General features: G+C 54.2%; 6 protein-coding genes across 6 annotated transcripts; 3 read left to right on the forward strand and 3 right to left on the reverse strand.

Annotated features, from left to right (window-relative positions):
• Positions 1 to 1,335: 1,335 nt before the first annotated feature.
• PG997_002335 (uncharacterized protein) lies at positions 1,336 to 3,748 on the forward strand (the record flags this gene model as incomplete). Its single annotated transcript, XM_066806650.1, has 4 exons — positions 1,336 to 1,438; positions 1,501 to 3,100; positions 3,173 to 3,256; positions 3,466 to 3,748. 4 exons carry the CDS (start codon positions 1,336 to 1,338, stop codon positions 3,746 to 3,748), a joined length of 2,070 nt encoding a protein of 689 aa, XP_066673946.1.
• A 1,294-nt stretch (positions 3,749 to 5,042) lies between these two features.
• PG997_002336 (uncharacterized protein) lies at positions 5,043 to 6,056 on the reverse strand (the record flags this gene model as incomplete). The annotated part of the gene is made up of 1 exon (XM_066806651.1): positions 5,043 to 6,056. One exon carries the CDS (start codon positions 6,054 to 6,056, stop codon positions 5,043 to 5,045), a length of 1,014 nt encoding a protein of 337 aa, XP_066673947.1.
• A 395-nt stretch (positions 6,057 to 6,451) lies between these two features.
• On the forward strand, positions 6,452 to 7,457 carry PG997_002337 (1-(5-phosphoribosyl)-5- imidazole-4-carboxamide isomerase; the record flags this gene model as incomplete). Its single annotated transcript, XM_066806652.1, has 3 exons — positions 6,452 to 6,725; positions 6,837 to 7,019; positions 7,174 to 7,457. 3 exons carry the CDS (start codon positions 6,452 to 6,454, stop codon positions 7,455 to 7,457), a joined length of 741 nt encoding a protein of 246 aa, XP_066673948.1.
• A 1,195-nt stretch (positions 7,458 to 8,652) lies between these two features.
• On the reverse strand, positions 8,653 to 10,362 carry PG997_002338 (FACT complex subunit pob-3; the record flags this gene model as incomplete). The annotated part of the gene is made up of 1 exon (XM_066806653.1): positions 8,653 to 10,362. The coding sequence occupies one exon, from the start codon at positions 10,360 to 10,362 to the stop codon at positions 8,653 to 8,655; it is 1,710 nt and encodes a 569-aa protein (XP_066673949.1).
• A 1,138-nt stretch (positions 10,363 to 11,500) lies between these two features.
• PG997_002339 (Coronin crn1) lies at positions 11,501 to 13,692 on the forward strand (the record flags this gene model as incomplete). The annotated part of the gene is made up of 7 exons (XM_066806654.1): positions 11,501 to 11,534; positions 11,657 to 11,745; positions 11,820 to 11,944; positions 12,033 to 12,638; positions 12,704 to 12,818; positions 12,872 to 12,943; positions 13,003 to 13,692. The coding sequence occupies 7 exons, from the start codon at positions 11,501 to 11,503 to the stop codon at positions 13,690 to 13,692; spliced, it is 1,731 nt and encodes a 576-aa protein (XP_066673950.1).
• A 1,386-nt stretch (positions 13,693 to 15,078) lies between these two features.
• Positions 15,079 to 19,897, reverse strand: PG997_002340 (uncharacterized protein; the record flags this gene model as incomplete). Its single annotated transcript, XM_066806655.1, has 5 exons — positions 15,079 to 15,537; positions 15,591 to 16,327; positions 16,383 to 16,599; positions 16,653 to 19,598; positions 19,739 to 19,897. 5 exons carry the CDS (start codon positions 19,895 to 19,897, stop codon positions 15,079 to 15,081), a joined length of 4,518 nt encoding a protein of 1,505 aa, XP_066673951.1.
• Positions 19,898 to 23,249: the final 3,352 nt, after the last annotated feature.

Raw genomic sequence — 23,249 nt, forward strand, 5'->3', positions numbered from 1 at the left:
TCCCATCCACCCATCACCTCGCTGCAATTCAGTGTGTGTGTGCCCTGTCGAATCGCAGGCCAGGTACATTCTGACTGACGCTGGATTGGCCGGCCCCATACAGCTTCCCGTCTGCTCGCTCGCTCGCTCAACTCTCAACTCGTGCGCCGCAGATGCTGGTGCTGGTGCTGGTGCTGGTACTTTAGACACACACGCGCATCCGGCAGCACTCTCTTGTCTCTCCTCTTCCTCAGTGCCCACCCCGGTTCAAGTTCCCACCCCAAATCTCTCTTCCACTCGGCCACTTCAGAGTACCAGTCCGTGTGGGAAATCATTAAACACCCCAGGCCGTCCTACTCTCCGTCTCGACCCTTCTTCTAGTCCTGCTTCTTCTTGAACCTTCGCAAGAACTCCTCTTCGAGACATCGCTCTCTTTTTCTTTTCACCCCTCACTCCCCCTCCTCGTCTCCTGTGTTGTAGGCCTCTTAATTGCATCCTTCCAAGAGCCGCGCACTCTGCACCACTCAGCCCATCTTGAGACGTTTCTCTTCTCTCAACAGCACCACGAATCACCTGCCCCCCCGACTCTACTCGGCACCACTCATCAGACGCAGATCGTTGCAAGCTGGGCATAGTCGACGCTTCTGTCCATACTGTTTGATCCACGGGGAGCATCTTTTGCTGATTCTGTCTACCACTTGCACGGTTGTTTATACCCGTCATTGTCGCTATAGACGAGTCCCTTGGGAGAATTCCAGCTTCTCGTCGTCCACTTTCTAGTGTGCACTTGCTTGCATCACACTCCACACAACGCACATCTACGTCCTGCAACCCCTCCGTCATAATAGCTCGACGCATAGCCGCCTCGAGACGACGCAGACTTGTATAGGACCTTTAGGACCTCCCAGTCTTTTTTCCCAACCCACGACGACTCTTGGACCTTGAAGGTTTCCACTGACTGCGCCTTACCATTCGCTTGAGGCAAATCGGTGCATCAGTACTCTCGTGCAAAATACATCCCGGCGGGCTGGACTCGACTGAAGTTAACACCAACTCACAAAATACTAGCAGCAATCTATCAACACCGCCGGAACTCTACCAGCGCCCGCTCCAACCCCACAAAGGCAGCGCCTCGAGCTTCCCACTGCCGTCAACGTTCAGTGGCATCTGTTACGCGTTATTGGCGCTGTTTCCGTGACTCCTTTTTTGTCCACCTAATAATTGTTTGACGCCTGTACCGATTTCAAATCGCTTGCCTCGGCAACTTCGAAAGACGCTTTATAAGACGATCGGCCTCCTTTTCCCCGTTACTCTGCTGCTGTGCTAGTACGGGCTATGTACACACAACAGGCAGCTATGGCCGCCGCACCGCAAAAACCAGAGACGTTCATGCTGAGCACCGAGGCCCAGCAAGCATTACCACATGATGCTCAGGTAGCCCTGCAACAAGTCGATAACCGTGAGTGTGCCTCCTGCGCGATGCGATTAACTACGTAGCTCCATGCTTACACAGCTTCACAGTCAAATACTTCCTGATCTCGGCCCCTGTGGATTGGCAACCCGACCAATACATTCGGCGATTCCTTCTCCCCACCGGCGAGTATGTGTCCTGCGTGCTGTGGAACAACCTGTTCCACATCTCCGGAACCGACATTGTCCGCTGCCTCTCCTTCCGATTCCAGGCCTTCGGTCGCCCGGTGAAGAACTCCAAGAAGTTCGAGGAGGGTATTTTCTCAGATCTCCGCAACTTGAAGTCGGGGACCGATGCTTCGCTCGAGGAGCCCAAGAGCCCCTTCTTGGACTTCCTGTACAAGAACAACTGCATCCGCACACAAAAGAAGCAAAAGGTGTTCTACTGGTATAGCGTACCACACGACCGCCTTTTCCTCGATGCCCTGGAACGTGACCTGAAGCGCGAGAAGATGGGACAAGAGGCCACCACTATGGCCGTCAGCGAACCTGCGCTGTCGTTCCAGTACGATTCTTCCCAGTCTCTGTACGAGCAGCTCACAAAGGCCCAGCAAGCCAACTCTTCCTCCTTCAATGCTCAGCAGGTGTCTTTTCCTCAGTCGCAGGCCCCGTCACCAGTGATGAGGGCCATGGACTCGATGCCCCCGCCGCAAATGATGCCCCAGACGATGGCCCCTTTATCCGACGGGATGGAAGCCATGGTTCAGTACCAGACTATGGCCATGGCCCCCAGATGCCTCCTCAGGTTCAACAGGTGGTTAAGCGCGAGCCCGACTACGCGCGCATGCAGTACAACCAGAACGGTGTGCCGATCCAGGGCCACCAGCGCCATGCTTCCATGCCTGCTTACGGCCTCGAGTACTCGCCCGCCCCATCGTTCGTCTCATCCCACTACGAGGACTACAGCAACCGCGGCATCTCGTTCGAGCCCATCACCCCTCCCCCAGCAAGCCCTGGGCATGGGCGCCGAGCCCGCCTACATTGCCAACGAAGAGACCGGTCTCTACACTGCCATTCCCGATCACATGGCTGGTGTCAACGGTCTGAACGGCATGATCCAGCTGCCACCTTCCAACCTGGCTGGCCCCCAGTTCTCACGAGCCTATGGCGCTAACAACGTCTACTCTGTTATCGAGGGTTCTCCCACCTACAAGCAGAGGAGGCGGCGATCGTCGATTCCTCCTTCCATGTCCGCTATTGCTGCGGCCACCGCACAGGCGCAAGCCGCCGCCCACCGTCCCTCGGACCTGAGGAGGTCCGTCTCTACCTCGGTAGGACCCGTCGCGGAGGGCGATGAGAACGAGAACTCGCCGCCCGGCCTGTCCTACAGCAACTCGGGAGTCTCTGTCCACAGCCAGCACCACCACAAGGACATGGTCGACATGTCCCGACACGGAACTCCCCTGTCCACGGTTGAGGGCAGCCCCGCAATGAACCCCATGTCTTTGCAACACCAGGAATACGTCCACATGGGCCACGATGACATGCACGGTGAACGGGCAATGCACGCGAGCCACGGGGGTCACGCCGGCGCTGTTCGACGCGCTCGCTCGGCTACCGTCATGGAGCTTGGCCCGTACCCCCAGAAGTCGCATTCGTGCCCGATCCCGACTTGCGGCCGCCTCTTCAAGCGCCTAGAGCACCTGAAGCGGTAAGACCAACTTTTTTCTTTTTACTATGTCATGTGTGATGCGCCGCGCATGTATCTGACCAATATATCTAGACACGTGAGAACACATACCCAAGAAAGACCCTACATCTGCCCTTATTGTAGCAAGGCATTCTCCCGATCAGACAACCTAGCACAGTATGCTCCATACTTTTCCTTGTTGCTCTTTTTCATTTGTACGCTTGCTTCCTGTGATGAGTTACAATGTATTGTGCGAAAACGACGAGCGAGACAGATACCAGAGCGTCAACCCAAACCACAACACAAGAGACACAACAACAGCATGAATCACAGGAAGCGGCATTTATCTTCTCTTTGTACCTGGACTAACACATGGGCCTTTACAGACACAAGCGAACTCATGATCGCGGTGAAGGCGGCGAGGGCGGCTTCAACCTCTCGGGCGAGGACGAGGAGGAGTACTCGGGCGAGGACCAGCTCGGTTCCCTCGAGGAGGCCTCGCCCAACTCGGACGCCGGCTACATCCCTGCGTCGCTCAACTCGGTCGCACACGATCCGGCCACCAGCATGCCGACGAGCACGAACATGTCCCACGCGCCAGCGTTCAACAGCCTTCAGACCCTCAGCATGCCCATGACGATGAGCACGCCGACGGGCGCCATGATGTAAAAGCCTTGGCGATTTTTTCTATTATCAGCGGTATTGCATTATGAGATATACGCCTCTTCTTCGTTTTGAAGGTTATGATAGGGTCTTCATGAGCGAGGTCGGCATTCGGGTTCTTAGCGGGTTGGTTTGATCTCGGCATCTTGAGCTAGACTCCTGGAGTTTCTATTGTTTTTTATTCGGGCGCGTGTGTTGGCCGGGGGCCTAACCGGCTCGGCATCTTCGGCTTTTTCTTGCAACAACTTCTTTTCCTTTTCATATTTGGAAGTACTACTCTTTTTACCTTTTTTTAAGTACGTGGTGGGACGATCATACTTCTTCATTTCATATACGAGGATACCAAAATTCGAATTTTGATAGACCGGCGGCTGCCGAACAGGCGCTCACAGAGAGGGTGGGCTACGGAATCACAGATACGGGGGAAGAAAGCTATCTGTGTGGGTGGAAACTCGTGCCCTGTATATATATATAACCTTTACTGCTTTCCCCCATTTACCTACCCGACGGTTTTTTCTTCTTCCTCTTTCTGTTTCCTGTTGATTGCGTTGATTGCGCAGGAGAGAGGAAGCGCGCAGGAATGTGCCCTCGAACAAACACAAAGAGTTCGCACGAATGGGAACACCATTGCGTGCGAGCTTTACTCGGGCTTGGATTTTTTTACTCTCTAATACATGTTGGAGAGGACAAGTCCCGAGATAGCAAAACTAAACATACCAAAAAAATAAGAGAGATCAATGAACAACATCCATAATAGCCTTGCCATCGTGACCCGAAGAAATGTACTTCCCAGAACGAGACCTGTATACTCGAGATTATCCATGGACTTAGACATTCCGACTTGAATCATTTTGCCGATATACACATTTGAGTGGTAATTACACGGGGTTGTGTATGATCCTGAACCTCTCATTGAAGGGAGCGTTCATTTCTTCGCTCACTAACGTATCGATTATTGGGTATATACGATTCCGACTACACGCTCGTAGCTGTCCGTCGAAAAGACGCTTTATGTGACAGCGGCGCCACCCTCACGCTCTCATCGATGATCCTTTGCCGTCCCTGGCTGACACCTTGACAGACAGAGAGCGCTAGGATAGTAGAGTTCGGCTTGACAGCTATTGCTCAATTTAACGGGCGTGCCCGTCGGCCCAACTTTTCCATACTTTGCGGGCGCCATTTTAGCCGACATGCTGTTGTCGCTCAGGCCCATGAACTCAAAAAAGATATTGGGGGCACCATTGTCGAGGTTTTGAATTTTTTGGTGTCGTTTCAACATTGTCCGAACTCATCTCTCTGCTCATCTCCTACGCTTCTTGCCACCCCCTTTTCCGCCCCTGCTGCTACCGCCGCCCGACCCTTCAATCTCGCGGATATCCTTCTTGCTCAGCTGCAGCAGACCGTTGCGCAACTTGCCAACGGCGGGCGCATCGACGGCGGCCTCCCGTTTCCGGCTCCCACCGGCTCCACCGCCACTAGACGAGGACTTGGCCTTGGACTTCTTGCCCTTGAGGCCGGTCCAGCCCTCGTGCACGCCGGCCGTGGCGCGCTCGAGTACGATGCCGTTCTCGCGGGCCTCGCGCCGGCGCTTCTCCTCGCGCTTCTCGGCGGCCGCGATGATGCCCTTGCGGTGCGACATGGGCATCTTGGCCTGCTTGTAGATGCTGTCCTTGGAGCCGAGGCTCGCGAGCCGCAGGTCCGTCGCCTTGTGCCGGTTGCGGCCCTCGTGCTCCATGGTGCCGCTGCCCTTGGCGTTGGCGCCAAACGTCGAGTCGAACAGGTGCGACTCGGTCAGCAGGCGCTGCAGCGCCATGTCGTCGCGCAGCAGCGTCGTCGCGTCCTCGTCGGCGGCCTTCTTGCTGCTCTGCTTGGCGGGTGCGGCGGCGGCGGTCGTGGGGAGGGCGCTCGGGACGCGGGAGGAGAGGTAGGCGCGCTCGGATTTGCGGAGGGTGGGGTCCGAGGAGGTTGGGTGGGTGATGGTGGTGGTGTAGTCTACCACTTCTATTTGTGGTGTCTCTGTTTCTTGCGCTGCTGTTGTGTCTTCGTCGCCGGATAGGCCGCCCCATTCGTCGTCGTCGTCGTCGTCTTCTGAGTCGCCGTCCTCGTTATCTGATGCAGATTCCCCATCCTCCTCATCGTCGCCGGATTCGTCCGACCGCTCATCTTCAACCTCGCCATCTCTCGCATCGGTAGTCGGCGTGATGGGCTCGAATTTCGACTCAAACAACTTCCGGAGCTTCTCTTGCGCAGCTACGACTTCGGCTGGGTCCTTCTCTTCGCGGCGCGATTTGCGCTTTCCCAGTACAGAAGTCATTTTCAGGATCGTCAAAGTCGTAAAAATGTGGATATGATTGGGATTTTAGAATTGACCAAACAACGGTCTCTTTTCCCGAACGTTTGGTAGTTGGTTAGGATGATGATCTTTTCTTGAATCATTGATTTTTTTGAAAGTTCCTTGCAGCCTTGCAACAGCCACAGCTGATGCGGCAATGCTGGCCAATTAAAGCCTGTAGATAAGAGACCGGTCCCTGACAAGCCACACTTTGCAGGGGGTCTCAGCTATCGATGCAACCCCGCCTGAGCCTCGGGCAGCTGAAGCTTAAGCAATGAGCTTCATCATAACCCCACCATGAATTTCTGTTGATGATACATCCCGTCACGAATACACACCATACTTTTTTCTTCGTACTCCAAAAAGAAACAACAAATATGACTAAATTCCGGCCCTGCATAGACCTGCACGCGGGCCAGGTCAAGCAGATTGTCGGCGGGACCCTGGACAGCTCGACGGACGCACTGAAGACCAACCATGTGTCGCTGGAGCCCGCGGGCCACTTTGCCCGCCTGTACCGCGACCACGACCTGAGGGCGGGCACGTTATCATGCTGGGGCCCAAGAACGACGAGGCCGCCACTGAGGCGCTGGCCGCCTGGCCAGGGGGCCTGCAGGTCGGGGGCGGGATCAACGACGGGAACGCCCGGTTGTGGGTTGAGAAGGGTGCCGAGAAGGTGGGTAATTGGCCGCGACTTCTTTCTGCTTGGACCGGCCGACCTGAACCTGGAAGCTGACCGTCTGGTTGCTTAGTAGGTCATAGTCACATCGTACCTCTTCCCTGAGGGCAAGTTCAGCCAGGAGCGCCTCGATGCCGTCCTGCACTCTCTAGACGGCGATAAGCAGAAGCTGGTCATCGACCTCAGCTGTCGCCGGCGCGGCGAGGACCGCTGGTTTGTCGCCATGAACAAGTGGCAGACCATCACGGATATGGAGGTGAACCAAGGTGAGTGAGCCCGGCGCGATATTACGTGTCTCCATTCCCTTACCCCTATCACGGCCATCCAGCTATATTTACCCCTTTTTCAACCCCTTTCATGTGCCCTTTATTTCACGCCTCACCCGACCCCTTACTGATGGGGGATGGACACGACATGTAGAAACCATCAAACAGCTCGAGCCCTACTGCTCCGAGTTCCTGATCCACGCCGCGGACAACGAGGGCCTGCAGAAGGGCATCGATGAGACCCTGGTCCAGCGCCTGGCCGAGTGGTGCAGCATCCCCGTCACGTACGCCGGCGGCGGCCGCCACCTCGAGGACCTGGACCTCGTCGCCAAGTTGAGCGGCGGCAAGGTGGACCTGACGATCGGTAGCGCCCTGGACTGCTTCGGCGGGAGCGGCGTCAAGTTTGATGACTGCGTAGCTTGGAACAACAAGTCCTAGTGAAACCAAATACATCCCTCCGGTGTACTTGAATGGGTTAAGGTGTCGCCAGACCATCTGTTTTTGCTATAGTCTTCGGACTCTGCCCCAGTTAGGCTGCAAGGAGAACCAGCCAACTTGGCCACTCTCTTTTTGAAGGTCTGTGCCAGCTCGATTGCAGAAAACCCGGTCTGGCTCGGATGAAAAGTAACTCGGGATAATAACAGGCAGGGTGGGGGTAGACCATACCACAAATGCAATCCTACTTGGCCTTACAGAGAGCGAAGGGGAAGGGAGGTTACGCGGGAAGTCACCCTAGCTGAGTGTACTGGGGGGCATCTTTCCATCCATACCAAAGACGTCTCGGGCATGCTAGACTCTGCACACTGGGTGCATGTTCTGGTAGATGGATGAACAAACAATAACAATATGTAAAAGTGAAAAGCAAAAGCATCACCGAACGTATTCGTGAAAGGTTTGCCATCGAAAGTCATCATCCCATCGCCACCTCCCCAATTATTCCCAGCTATGTGAGCTGGCCCGTAGACAAGCTCCCTCGGCCAGCGAAGGCCACTCGGCTTGGAACTTGTCTGCACCACTGAAACGAGCTAGGGTGCATTTGCAGCCATCGGTCATCGCTCCCACCATCTCGTTGATACATGCTTGTGCGCCTTCGTCGAAGAGTGGTCTATTGGGGACCGGTCTCGACCCGGCCCTCCTCCGCCGTCACCGCGCGGCATGCTGTCCTGGTGTGAATTTTCCGAACTCCATTGGGATCTGTCACCGCCGCATATGAGAAAGGGGTTGATCTCATGAAAAACCAGGTTCCAGGCGTCTCTCGAGCGTCCAGGACCGCTATGCCATCGACAAGCCACCGTCCAAAGGCTTCGGGCAAAAGGTACCGAAACGGGGTTCCACTCGAATAAACGATGCAAGACAGCAGTGGTCACTAGGGTAAATCAATGATGCGACTTGCTTTTTTGTGGCTGGCAGTCAGGTTAGCACATGGAATCAACAGAGAAGAAACGTAGCCAAATGTTTCCCAAGCCCAAGCAGGCTATGAATTATGCCTAGCTGGTATCTGCAAAATCCTCGGATGTTGGCGACAACGTAAAAAAACCAATCAAAAGCAACCGCCACCCTGAACGCCAGCTGTGTGCCTTCCTAGATAGAATACAGTTCATTCCGCGTTTTGTGAGAAGATCCCCATTCTCCCCTATTTCTTAGCCTTCTTCTTGGGCTGCTCCTCTTCCTCCTCCTCTTCGGCATCCTCCATCTCCTCGTCCTCGTCCTTCTCGTCGACGTCGCTTTCGCCGTCACCGGAACCGTCGGATTCGTGGTTGGAGTCAAACTCCTCGGCGACGTCGCTTTCGGAGTCGGCGTTGAAGTCCTCGTCCAAGCTTTCCTCGTCCTCATCGGCCGAGCCGCGATCCGCACGGTTGCCAACGACCTCCTCCTCCGAGTCATCCATCATGGCCTCTTCACGGATGGCCGCAGCCAGCATCTTGGCATCCTCGTCGATCTCGTTCTTAACACGCAGGCCCTTGAGCTTGAAGAAGTCCTCAAGTGCCTTAAGATCCTCACGGTTGATGTTGTTGAACTGGTTCGAGCCGGCACCGTTCTTCAGATGAACGGTGATGTCGAATGTGGATAAGGTCGAGACAGCGCCACCAACTCGCGAGAATGTGATGCTAGCCGTGTTTTCGTACGAGATGTAGGTGGCGGGCTTGGGCACGAACATGAACGCCTTCTCCAGACAGTAGAGGAAACCCTCACTAGCCTTGATGAAGCACTTGATGCCGACCTGTTGTCGGTGCGTCTGGAAGTCTTTGGCAGGGGAGAGAATCTTCTTGCCAGCCAGGCCCTTAAAGCAGTAGGTGATGACCTGGTGCAGGGGTTGTTCGTAATGGGCCTGGAGCTTGTCCTTGTATGCCTCCTGGAGCTTGTCGTCCGTAAGGTTGAGGTCGATGGTCACCTCCTCGTCCTTCTTGCACTGCATGACCAAGAAGGGGTAGCGTGTTTGACCCTGGCGCAGGGGAGGGTCCAGACCGATGCAAAGCATGCAGTGAAGCTCATCGGGCTTGGGAAGCACCATGAATTTCTTGATAGCATCATACTGGATCTTGTAATCGTATGTCTTACCGCGCAAGCGGAAGGAAGACTCGTACATGTCGATGTCGAATCGACCTCTGGGGGTAAGGTGAAGGACCTCGAGGAAGGTGGCAATAGCGTCTCCAGCCGTCTCGCCGATCTCAGCCTTGTCGATAAGGGTCTCGTAGAAGAGGGTGGCGGCGTTCTTCTCCTCCTGATCGACGTCGCTGCCTGCATCCTCTCCCTCAGTCTCCTTGCGGGTCGCTGTTCCGGGGATGTAGAAGCGCATCTCGACCAGCTGATCCTTGCCGGCACCCGACTTCTTGCCACGGCCTCTAGCACCGCCCAAGTGACCATTGGTGCCTGTGTCAGCCTGGTCAGAAGCAGCGAATTCAATCGCCACCTCGTTACGACCAGCCAAGTTGGTGTTGGAGACCTCGGAGTAGGGAATCTCAAAGTCGGGGCGGTTCTGGACGTTGAAGACCAGCTCGGCCTTGGTGAACTCGGTCTTGCCCCAGTTCCATCCTCTCAGCGCATGTTCCTTGGTCTCGAGGTTTGTGCTGTACCAGTTCTTGAAGACCTTGTCGAGTCGGGACTTGTCCTCCTCTTGGAAACCGTCGAGGTGGATGACTTCAGAGGATCGCTTGAGAATCTTGACTTCGTAGCCCTTGGCGGCGCGACTCCAGTGTGCGCTCGCGATGTCGCCTCGGTCGAGGGTGAAGGTGTTGCCGCCAGCTGAGGGTTTCCAACCCAGACCGTTCTCGGCGAATCTGCATTTGCCGTGCTCCTTGGACAGGTCCAAGTAGATGGTGTCGAAGCTCTCGATGGCGGACATGCTGGGCAGATCTGTCGGGCTAGAAATAATAGAAAAGGCGGGAAGTGCTGAAATACCAGGCCTTGCGCCACAACCTTGAGAGAGAAAAACAATGGCTGGCAAGGAAGGGGAAGGACTTTCAATCAGGCTTGGCAGGCAGTTGTAGAGGGAAAGAACTTGACCTCACCAGGCTAGAGAAAGTGCTGCGTTAGTTCTGACCGACCAGACGCGACAAGCAGCATGCACCAGACGCCTTCCAGGTAGAGCTAAAAGCTTCCCGCCTTTCCTGCCATGCAACTTTTCGCGTTAATTGGCCCACGCGATTACCTAAGCCAGATGCTTATTCAAGTTGTGCAAGTTGTGCATTTAATGCTGTAACTTGAGGCGTCACTGATAGGACTCTGGACAGCTTGGCAGGTAACCATCGTCAGAGCCAGCCTACCTAACCTAGGTACTTAGTACGTACGAAGGGCTCTTAGGCACGATAACGGCCACCAGATCTGGCTATTACGCCGGCAGCATTTATTCAGGTACCTACCCATGTATTTACTCGATTATACATTTCGATTATTTCGGCAGCATATCGACTTGTATCAATAGCTTCGTCTGCTGGATCTGGTTAGTCTAGCGGGAGCCTTCTTAATCGAATGGAAGCACTTCTCTGCTGGCCAGGCCAGGCTCGGGGAATAACCAGCTAACAACCAGCGCCTAGACGCAGCAAAAGTACTGCTGCCCGAGCCCACTAAAAGGCCAGTTTGGCAGCGCTGCAAGTCAACTAAGCTCTAAAATCAACTGGGTTCACGGGGCCACTGGACCACCCCCATCGGTCTTCTCCAGGGCCCAGGCGATCGACGTCTGGATTACTTGCTCTGAAAGTTGAAAGGTGGTGAGGCGCAGCTGGGCCAGCCTAGTTTCAGGGTTCAAGTTATCCAATTCAACATACATTGTACCTATTGCATCCGCATTTGCATTGGACTGCAATTCATCTTTTGGAAAGGAGCTTCGCTTCCCCCCTCCCTCTCTCCCCTATACCACATACCCACACTGCAGTGAGCCTTTGGGCGCTTTATTCTGTATTCTTTTCATTCTTAATCTGTTTCTTCTCTTGTCTCTCTGTACCATCATACCCCCTTGCCGCTTACGCGCAACAGCTGTCATCATGTCCGGTCGCTTCGTGCGAGCTTCCAAATATCGTGCGTCTGATCTCTATCTCTCTCTCCCCCTTCGCATCTCCTGTCTCGTTCGTAACCACATGCGACCCGAGCAAGCGAGCAACGACAAGACTCCCCATCCTAACAGCTCCTCTCTTGCGCAGGCCACGTCTTTGGCAAGTCCACGCGGAAGGAATTCTGCTACGACAACCTCCGTATCAGTCGCAATGCCTGGGACACAAACTTGATCAAGGTCCGTAGTACCCCCCAACAAAGTTGCGCTTTTGGTTTGCACGCCCTGCTGACGCTTACGTACCTGTCGTCTAGGCCAACCCCGAGTACCTCTCAGTCAATTGGGAAGCCAGCGGCGGCGGCGCCTTTGCTGTCATTCCTCTGAACGAGAAGGGCAAGGTCCCCGAAATAATCCCCTATTCCGCGGCCACACTTCGGCCGTCCTCGATACCGACTGGTGCGCACGCGACCACCCCCAACACCCCCTTCTTGCGACGGACACGCCCCTCTCTGACACACAAGCTATAGGAACCCCTTCAATGACCGGATCGTCGCCTCGGCCTCCGATGATGGCAAGGTCATGATATGGGAGGTCCCCCAGAACTTCACCCTCTTCACCGACGCCGAAGAGCCCGCAGATGTCTCCCCCGTGGCCAAGTTCGGCGGCCATTCGCGCAAGGTCGGCCAAGTCCTCTTCAACCCCGCCGCCGAGAACATCCTGGCGTCCGCATCTGGTGACCTGACCATCAAGCTCTGGGATGTCAACGCAGGGTCCGCCTCGCTCAGCCTGAAACACCCCGACATTGTTCAGTCCCTGTCATGGAATGCGTCTGGCTCCATGCTGGTCACTACTTCGCGAGACAAGAAAGTGCGTGTGTGGGATGCTCGACAAGAGAGGCCAGCTTCGGAACATTCAGGCCACGAGGGCGCCAAGAACAGCCGAGTTGTATGGTTGGGCGAACAGAACCGGTTCGCCACCACCGGTTTCTCCAAAATGAGCGATCGTCAACTGGCGCTGTGGGAACCTGGTACCGCCACCCCTATTGGAGGCTTCCACACCCTGGATAGCATTTCCGGTGTCTGCATGCCTTTCTGGGACGACAGCTGCCACTGCTTGTACTTGGCTGGCAAGGGGTAAGTCGACTATAGGAACCAAAGCTATCGTAAATGAAACTCGGGCGACTAACACAATATTGTAGTGATGGCAACATTCGCTACTTCGAATACGAGAACGACAAATTCGAGTTCTTGTCCGAGTACAAGTCTGGTGACCCCCAAAGAGGTATTGCTTTCTTGCCTAAGCGTGGTGTCAATGTGAGTCTACCTGCCCCTTTCAGAATTCTTGCTCTTGGCTAACCGTCTACCAGGTGCACGAGAACGAGGTTATGAGGGGATTCAAGACTGTCAACGATTCGTACATCGAGCCCATCTCGTTCACGGTACCACGACGCGCCGAAACCTTCCAGTCCGATATCTTCCCCCGGCGGTCGGCTTGAAGCCTGCGATGAGCACCCAGGAGTGGCTTTCGGGCAAGGAAGCCCTGCCGCCCAAAATCAACTTTGAGGATATCTACGAGGGCAACCCGGTTAGCGAGGTCCCCGCCGATTTCAAGCCTACCCCTGCTCCTGCGCCTGCGCCGGCTGCCAAGCCGGCACCCAAGAAGGAACCCGAGCCGGCCCCGGCCCCGGCCGCTGCGCGCTCCCCGCCTCCCTCGATGCGCGATCAGGGCTCGTCCATCGCCGCCATGGCCTCCAAGTATGAAGACGACGATGCCGCCAACGACGACGACGAGACGAGCAGCTTCGAGGAGATTTCCAAGCCGGTTTCGCGGAAACCCGTCTCGCCCACCAAGACGACCTCGGCCCCGCTCCCGAAACCCGCCGCCCTGAAATCGCCCACCCTCACATCTCCGTCCACGTTCAGTCCTACCACCGCTTCTGCTCCCGCGCCCTCTTCTTCGTCGAGCAACAACAACAACACTTCTACTCCTGCCGGCGTGCAAAACACCCTCACGGAGATCAAGCAGTTGCTCGAGACCCAGACCAAGATGATCACCTCTCAAGGGCAGCAGATCGTCGTTCTGACGGGCGAGGTCGACAGCCTCAAGAAGCGCGTGGGTTCGGGCACCCAGGACCAGAGCGAGCGCATCCGGCAACTGGAGCTCGAGCTCGAGTCGCTCCGTTCGTAAAGAGAACAGAAACAAGAAACAGTAACCCACCCAGTCAGACAACAGAATGGAAGGGACGAACCACGAACAAGCCCTTCAAGCCCATGAAAGAAGCATATACCATAATCATACATGGGTGTTAGAAGGGATGGAGTCGCAGTAGTCGCAGTAGTAGTAGTAGGGTTATTCATGACCGAAGAACCCAACTGAATCTAGATAGCCCGAGTAGTAGTAGTAGTAGTAGTAGTAGTGGGAGGAAGAGGATGGATAGATGGTGGTTTTGTGTATGTGGATGGAAGGTGGAAAGTGTGCTGCATTACTTCGTTCTTCTTGTGTATCCTCCCGGCATGCTGGCGTCATGACTATGGTAAAGAAAAGCATGCATGATAGGTTGCGAAAGACAGACAGGCAGGGCAAGACAAGGCAGAAGAGCTCAATACATGTAGAAGATTATGTTTGTTCATATTTACCAGCCATTGTTACGACTTTGACCTGACATTAGTTCATCCATTACAAGGTACAAGATAGGGCACATTCACAATCATCATCGGTCGGGTAGAGGTAGGTTGGTATAACTATTATGTATAGTGGTGTACTGAAATGCATTTTATTATACTCGATACACAAGACAACACATTTATATAAAAACGACTCGCAAATCCAGAAACCGGACCGCTAAACCGTCAAAGGTGACGACGAACTCCGACTCCCCCAAGTCCCTCCTGAAAAAAGCAAGACGCACGCACGCACGCACTCAAACACAATGGGATATAGTAAATCCCCTTCAACGCATACACTCTCTGTCTGAACTGGCGTTCGTTTCTCTCATGTCTTCTTATCTTCGCATCTTCTCATCGCAGTCTTTCTCTTTGATCACATGATGAAAATGAATATTTCGCGCTGCACGACAACGAAAATGCCCAATTTTGTTTCATGCAATATAGCAGAAGTGGTGTGCTGATGGTAGTGGTCCTGGTGAGCCGCTGTAGAAGCTCTCGAGGCCAAAGAACAAGGGAATTTGGCCATGTAAGGACTCTGTACACCACCCCGAAAGTGATCAGAAACACAGATGCAAGCATTCTGATATGGGTTGTTTCGATAGCAAGGGAATAAGGAGGAGACCTGGCAGACCAGCAATCCCAGGAAGACTTGAGTGAACAAGTCTAATAGATTAAAGCTGAAGTAGTAGAAGGGGGCAAAGTCCTGGATCCTTGTCGGATAGGGATCAATGGCACGGGAACCAATGAAGTCATGACGCCGAGTATGTATCATTAAGGTCGTAGGGTCATTAATGGCGTTTGGCGTATTACTTCGTTCCTCATGTTTCCCTCAAGAGCATACCATGATGCTTGGCTCGGAATCGGCCTTGAAGTGTTGTTGTTGCTTTGGGCACAGCCCGTAGCTCTCTCAGGCGTTCATGCTCTTGGATTTGGAGTGGGTTCTGCGCCCCTCGGCCTTCTTGCGGAGTGCCTCTTCCCGCTTAAGGACGAGTTCACACCACTTTCTGCGGTTTCCTCCGTGCATGGTGTCGTCTTCAACGCCTTCGCGGCCGACAACATCGCCCAAGACCTTCATCCAGCCATCCTTGTCTTCAGCCGTGTCGGCGTAGAAGTCGATGACCTCGCCATTGTTGAATCGGACCCGGAAGCCCTCTTCGACGAACATGTAGCCCTCCTCCTCCTCGGCGAAGGCAGAACGACGGCGCTTACCACCCTTGCCGGTGGTATCTGGCTGTGTCAGTTGCCGGCGATCATCAATGATGCGCTTGGCATTGGACAGATTGATGGTCGCCCGAGGTTGACGGGTGGCTTCGTGATAAGCAGTGAGCTTGGTCCCGACCAGCTTGAAGTAACGGCGACGCCAGTACTGTATGTATGTTAGTTATGCTTCTTCTGGGGCCATGATTAGGTGTAACTTACAGGACAGTCTCCACCCTGTTGACTGAGGTGGCCCTCCCAGTTCCGGCTCAGTCTCTCCTCGCTAGCCTTCAACTCGCGGATAGCCGAGTTCATGCTCTTGGGCATATCCTCGTCGGTGGAGCCCTTGGCGCGAGGTACGAAAAGAAGCTGAACTTCAAGTTTGCCGATCTTGTAAGGGGCACGGCGCACAACGGAGTTGCTGGGTCCGCCACGCTTGCTCTTCACGCTGCTGGCAAAGCCAGCTTCCTCAACAGCCCACTCATTGAAAGCAGCAATCTCGACCATATAAGGTCGACCATAGCAGTGAGTCTCATGCTCCTTGAGACAGACGTAAGAGCGAGCAAAGCTTCCATCATCAGCAGCCAAGGGAGACATAAGGTCCCAGGCGGTAGGCGCAACCTTTCGTTGCCGAGTAGCGGCGTCGCGTTGTGCTTGAACAAACGCCTCTTCTTCAGCGCGCATGCGAGCTTCCATCTCCTTCCGCTTCTTCGGGCTGGCAAAAACACGAGAAAAGGTCGACGTCTTAGGCTTCGCCATCTTAGTCGGCGAGGCGGGCAAACGCTGGGGCTCTGGTGGCTTCTCGAGCTTCACGTTCAGTGTCAATTGGAACTCGAGATCATTGGGAACAACCAGCTCAAACTCCTGCCCAATAGGGGCATTGCGTGCAAGCTCAAGCCAAGCGGTTGTTACACAGTGAACACCGTTGTCGAGGGTGAGGCTGAACCACGTTCGTTCGTCTGCGTCGCGTTAGTCAAAAGGCTATACTCTTCTCAATATTCAATGGATACATACTTCTGGGCAGAGGAAGGTCGAGGTCCTTCACTCCCATGACCTTGACGAAAAGGCGACCGCGCTCTCCACACTCTTCTGTTGCCAGCTCGGGGTGGGCAGCATCTTCCTCGGGCACGTTGTTGAGAGCTGTCGTGGCGTTGCTTTCCTGGCCCGGCATTGGGGGACTGGGCCGTTCATGCTGGGGGTCGTTCTCTTCCTCGTACTTCGCTGTCGTGGCCTACCATTCCATGGCTCAACCGTCCAGGATTGGGGACGGGCAGTCTGCTTCACAGGTGAGTTGTCAGCAGATCGAGTAGCTTCGCGGGCTTCCTCTGATTGCTTGTCGCTAGCAGTGACGACCTTGGTGTTCTGTCGCATGAGGTATCCTCTCTGTTTACGATTTGTGATGTTAGTATTGAGTTGCATTTCTTCATTTGATAACTTGCGACCAGGTGTGCGACCGGGGGTTCTGTCGGTCGCCACAACCATATTCTGAGTCCTAGACGCTTGTCTAGTAGGACTGTTACTTGCAGCCAGAAACTCGTGCTGAAAGAAATTTTGTTGGAGCTGAACCTTTTGTTGTTCGATGACCCTTTCGAAATCCTGGTCAAGGCTGAGACCCAAGTCAAGATCCAAAGTCAGGCTACGCTTCTTGAAACTGGGGTGACGGTCGATGAAATCCTCCTCCTCTCCATTGCCCTCCTCGTTTCCAGCCTTTTCTTCGCCAACATCCGTCGACAAATGGCTCTTATGGCGTGAAGGGATAGGCGGGATGATGGGAGGTACCTCGCGGCTCACATGACGACGAGCTTCCCGCATGGCAGCAAGATCTGAGGGTGTGGCCGAAGGTCGGGTCTTGAGTTTGGAACCTGAAGCACTCTTGATTGTGGCTACACGCTCTGGAACCTCAGGGGACTCGAGAGGCTCATCCGGCATCTCTTCGTCATCCTCCTCCTCCTCCTCATCTTCGGTGTACTCGTCTTCAGAGACAGGATGGTGAATGACCGACTCAGGTGTACCTGGTTCTTCGATCTCTTCTTCTTCTTCGGGCTCTCCCCATCCTGAACCATCATAATCAGCCTTAGATCCCCACCCAGAGCCGTCATAATCAATCTTCGGCAGTGACTTCTTCTCTGGAGTTGTAGCGCGGCGCTGAGAGTCAGCTTTGGCATCAACCTCAGTCGCGGTCTCGTCTTCTGCCTCATCTTCCGCGTCTTCTGTAACGTGGCTCTCGGTATAGCTTGAGGCATCGTCATCATCTGTGTCATGGCTTTCGGTGTAAGAAAAGCCATCGTCATCTTGATCTTGATCTTGCTTGTCATCTTCAGCATGAGTGAGATCATCGATGTCTTCCTTTGGCTTGCGACTCTCAGTGTAGGTAAACGCATCGGCCGCCTTAGGCTTGGGAAGCATGAAGGACTGAAGACTTCTAGTAAATTCAGACTCCTGTTTGTTACCATTCACCTGGGGAAGGGTGGCACTGAAGTTGGTAATGCCAGAATCGATACCAGAATCGGCGGCTGGACTGAGTTTCTCGCCTGAACTGCCTGCACGAGGGGTCATGACCGAGTCCTCGTCATCTTCCTGGTGATGCCGTTGGGCCTCATCAGAATAGTGGCTCTCACTGTCATCGTCCTTGAGAGTATCATCAACCTCGGACTGGTCATCCTCTGATCTCTGGTAGAGGTCGTAGACATCACTCTTCTCGTCTTCTGTTCCATTAAGGAGCACACTGGATGCGCTATCTTCAGCCACGTCCTCAAGAACCGACTCCTCGATACTATCAATTGGAACATCGGGGTTGAAAGGTAGCTGGCGCTCAGGGCTGGAGGGCGCCGGAGACGAGTTGAAGTGAAAGTCGGAGTCTCGCTCGAAAGCTTTGTTGCCATTGACACGCTGCAGAATGGACTGTCGAGAGATACTGGGAAGCTGGTAGTCCATATCCAGACCAGAGATGTCACCGATGGTGTCGTCCTCTTCGCCTGCCTCATCGCCTGCCTCCGACTCAACAGCCTCCTCGTTGTCGTCTGGTGTGGGGCTCTCGACTCTATCGCGAGGACCTGCACGTCGCATCCGTCGCTCACGTTGCTGCTCTGCGAACGACTTTATGGGATCAGTCGAGATGGCCTTTGGGCTGGTATCCTCAGAGAGCATCATGAGCTTAAGTCGCTCCTCCAAAGACATCTTGGTGTTACCAATGTTTTGCATTTCGGACTTGCTTGTCGCAGCCGGTGGCGGCGTCGGAAGGTCCCGACGAGGGCTTCCTAGCATGCGCTCAGCGGTTGCGGACAGGCCATTTGAGGAGGAGTTTGATTGAGTGCGGACATGACCCATGCCTGGTAGAGGCGGCAACGGGCGGTGTTCACCGCTCGATGCAGTGGAGTCAGTGCGGCCATGGCCATGTTGGGGCCTAGCAGTATCCGCTGGAGAAGGAGCCCCTTCCGGCAGAGGACTGTTTTCGTATCTCTCCTCACAGCTATCCCCACGCCACTCCTCAGGTCCGACGACAGGTGTCTTGTCAGTGTCTTCGAGAGTGGCATCGAAACTATCTTCGTGAAGATCGCCCTCGTCTCGGTAAAGACCATAAGCGTCCTCGTCGTCCTCCTCCTCCGAGTCGTAGCTGCCTTCTCTGGAGTTTGTGCCGATGGAAGACAGATCTGGTGTTGCCATCTCATACTCGTTGATTTGTGGGGGACCATTGTCGAATGTGACGCTCTTCATGTTCCGATGGAGGGATTTGCCCCAAGGAAGATCGTTGTCTTCCAGCGCGGACTCACCAAAGTAGTCGGCCGGTTGTGAGTCGTGACTGCTCTTAAAGCGATGGTTGGAAAGTGAAGACTTCATAGGAGAGACCTGGTCCTTGCTAGGACTGCGGGGGCTCAGAGGTGTCGGGCTATTAATGGTCATGGGACTGACGATGGACCTCCCCGGGCTATAAAGAGGAACGCTCGACTGGCTGTCACTACGGCCATGGCTTGAGCGAAAACCGCCTGCTGGGTTGCTAACATAGGCACTGTTTGATACCTTGGCGAGAGGTCGCTCTATAGTGGGTATCCGTGTCGGGTCGTACTCCTGTTTCTGCTCCCGTGCGAACATGGTACTGTTCTTGACACGGGAGGCCTTCTGCAGGCGCTCAATAGAGGAGCGCCGGGTAGGGGGACGGTGAGCCTCCGCCATAAAGATCGTTCTCTTGGGTATTGCGGCTCTGCCAGAAGAGGCGAGGAGAACTAGTGTTGTCTAGCGGTGAGGACTGGAATGGTGATGAATCGGTGTTGAGGCCCATCTTCTGCGAAAGCGCCACTTGTGTCAGCATGGGATATTTCTCCGAGTGGTTGACTGGAGGGATAACTGGTGCTGTTTTGGCTGCGACCACTTACCTTGGTTGTCTGGTTCCAACTGGGCGAATTGCGTCTCTTCTCACCGACAGAAATCTCAGATAAGGGACGCGGCAGGCCGCTCTTGTTGGGCGTCGTGGAAGGTGTGCCTGAGCCCTTGGAGATGCGCAGTGGTTGTGTAATCTGGTGGAGAGGGTTCATGTCAACAAACGGAGACTTTTTGGGTGGTGGCCGAACGCGGCAAGCGCCGGTGGTAATAAGTAATAAGTACTCACTGCTTCTTCAGTAGCCATCTTGCTTGTTTTTCGTACAATAAATTAAAGGTGGATCATTTCCTTCGAGGAAGTATACACAGGGGAAAAGATGTTAAGCGGCGAATGCGCTGCGCTATTGGGTGGTGGTGTCGCTTGCTCGGCTGTTGGTGTGCCAGCAGCGCTCGAGGGCTTTGTTTTGATATGGACGGACCACTGGGGTCTTATTGGTTTGGTAGGTCTTGTCAAAAGAGCGCCGCAGCCAGTGGAATGCAATTGGCGACGCGCTGCGGTGAAGAAACGGGCAGGTAGTGAGAGGAAAACTCTTGGTTTTTCGGGCTCTCTTAAAAAAACGAAATCGCAGTGGAATGAATGCGACACGGAAGGCGGGACAGTTGGTTGTAGCCAGACACCAGCTCTTCACAGCATCTGTTGACGTTGACGTAGTGAGAGAATGGAAGATCAAAGGAGGAAGGTTGGGTTACAGCGGTTGGGCGGTAACGGAGTTCTTTGGGACAGGCTATATCGCTGAAATCGAATATGGACGGAACCCGAAATGGAGATGCTTTCCTTGCCAACTCAGCGGAAACAGAGGATGGGGATGAACAATAGGAGGAACGGCGAACGTAAAGGCATCGAAGCGGTCTGCGCAGCACCGGTTGGGTAGATATTATTATTTGCGAAGCGGTGGTGAGCACTTGGGCTTGGGCTTGCTTGGGTCGAGGTAACGAAAGCGGCGGGATGTCACAGGAAACGGGCGGTGATTGGCCGGGGAGCTGTTGCGATGTAAACAGAGGAGCTACTGCCCCAAGCTTCCCCACCAAATCCACCCGCTTCCACCAGCTCGACTGCTTTATGCGGCCGTTGCCATACCAATTACGCCGACGGTGTAGGGATCCTGGTGAGCAGCTGGCTCATCATAGGCTTGCCGGCACCACCCCATGGCCAGACTCCCAGCGACTCCCAGCGACTCCCAGCGACTCCTAGGCCTCCTAGCCACTGCTAGCGACGACAGCAGAGACACAGCGGCTACGCACTCCGGAGAATTGCTTGCGAGCCGGCTTGCTACTGCACGTCGCTGCTCTCCCTAAGCCCCTCTAAGCCCCTCTAAGCCCCTCTGAGCCTAGGGATTGCCCAGTGGACTGTTCCTCGACAACGGCCCTCTCCCCTCATTCGCCCTTGGAGGGCTGACCTACCTTTTCTCGCATTGCCCGACATATTAATCAATACACCCATATGGCTAGCAGTGCTGCAGGCGGGCAGCCATTCTCGTTCATTGTTGTGTGCTGGCGGGCTCTGGTCCAGTTTTGATATTCCCCATCCTGCCTGTCCTGTGCCTCACTAGCAACAATAGCGCGCGCAAAGCTGGTTTGCCTGTGTTTTGGCGACCACTCGCCATCTCCATATGCCGTTTCTAGTGCTCTTCCATCTCCTCTCCGATGCATCAATTCCCAACCGACCTACTATTCATAGTCCTAGGGCGATGTGACCAGCAGAGTATCGAGATTCCCTTACATTAGACTAGATGGCTAGCCTTCCGGTGCTCCACCGGCTGCGTCAAGCTCGTCTTTTCTGATGCAGTCTAACGCACGTAATAAGCATTGTGGCCAGTTTGGAGCAGGCGAGTCCACCGCTGCCGCGTCCCGTCTGTGTGTCTGTTCTTGTTTCGTCCCCCCCTCACCTCTTCTCGTATCCACCCAATACAAACAAGGAAAAAGGAACGAGGTGCGAAAACCTGCATTTTCCTCCTTTGTTGACTTCCAATGCTGACTGGACCAAGCCGAGAAGAGAAGAAAACGAGGAAAAAGCACACAGCTGGCTGGCTCTGCCGTGCTAAGTCCAAATCCGATCCGTCGAGAAGTGGCAGATACCATGCCGGTAGATAGTTCAGACGAGTCTCACATTTGGGGGAGAAGTGTTTTCGTTATTCGACGGACCATCTCATTCGGATCAAAACATCCATTGATTGCTCAATACCAAATTATCCATTGTCGGTAGCGACATGCGTACATACGGGGTGTTGTTGGTGGAAAGGTGCATTAGGTCCCGCGGCACATGCACGGACAAGACGTCATCCTGAATTATTGGTTCGGCCGTCTGTGTGTGCATGATAGTCTGCATATCACGAACCTGCAATTCAACTTTCGATCCCATATCATCTCCTCTGCCTTTGGGGTCCCTCTCGAGGGCCCTGAGAGAACCCGCAGCAGATGAGGCGTTCGCGCTCTACAAACTCTGCAGTGTTGACAACTTGTCAGTGATCGACCCTGCATCTGCTACGGCGGACGGTCAGAGTTGGTATAAGGAGAACCAGTCGTTCGCTCGAGGGATGAATGCAACATTTCTTCTTTTGCTTTATTATTCTCTTTCTTTCTTTTCTCTTCTGTGCCCCGCAAGCCTTGGCCCGTTCCATCTCACTGCCCTATTCTGGACATGAATGATAAGTTACACGGTTCTGACTGGCTTGGTGTAAGTCGGTGGGTGTGACCAACCTATATTAGACACCCCAAATTGTAACAACATGCCTCTTGCTACCAGATGTGCCCTTCTCCAGCCTATATAGCCCCTAATTCTCCAATTAGATAGCCACGCCCAGACAAGGCAAACAAGGCTCCCGTCGATTGGTGGTTCTTGAGTAGCAGTCACTACTGCCAATGCCATCCCCCACGTCTACCTTTCCCAACGAGCCAAAATATACTCTCCTCTGCTCTGGTCTGACAAGCTCTCCACATATCTCCCCAGAACATGGTTCAAGGGTTTCTGTGAGCCTACAACTACAAACCTCAGGGATCATGTATGTTAACGCAGCATCAGATAAACAGTATATCTGGGCATAACTGGATAAATTTAGGTAAGGAAACAGGGAGCGTTACGGACCCGATAGTGAATTGTTATAATATGCAATACCTTAACAGTAGTCTCTCGGTGGGCAAAATACCGATTTTTATATCGTCAGCTTGTTGCTGCGCTAACATACATAATCCCTGAGGTTTGTACGGCTGTTTTTTGTTTGTATGCTTGCAACTGTCGGATGTGGTGACATGGCGTCACCTAGTGGTGCAACGACAGCCTGGATCCAGGATACCGACACATACACAGAGGGCACGCCATCCTTGTAATTGTAGCGGCTTTTCGCAGCTACTCCTTGGGTAACGGTCTTTCCCGTCTCAGCTGAGGCGTTCGGGGTGAAAATTTCAGCAGTAACTTGAGCCCAAGGGAGAGACTGGCAATGTGAAAGCTCGATAATCCTTGTTTGGAGCAGCATCCGCGACGGCAACCCATAGAATACTTCCCCTAGGTGA

The sequence above is a fragment of the Apiospora hydei genome (assembly GCF_038363865.1).
Source record: "Apiospora hydei strain CBS 114990 chromosome Unknown utg000003l_segment0_segment0, whole genome shotgun sequence".
Classification (NCBI taxonomy): domain Eukaryota; kingdom Fungi; phylum Ascomycota; class Sordariomycetes; order Amphisphaeriales; family Apiosporaceae; genus Apiospora; species Apiospora hydei.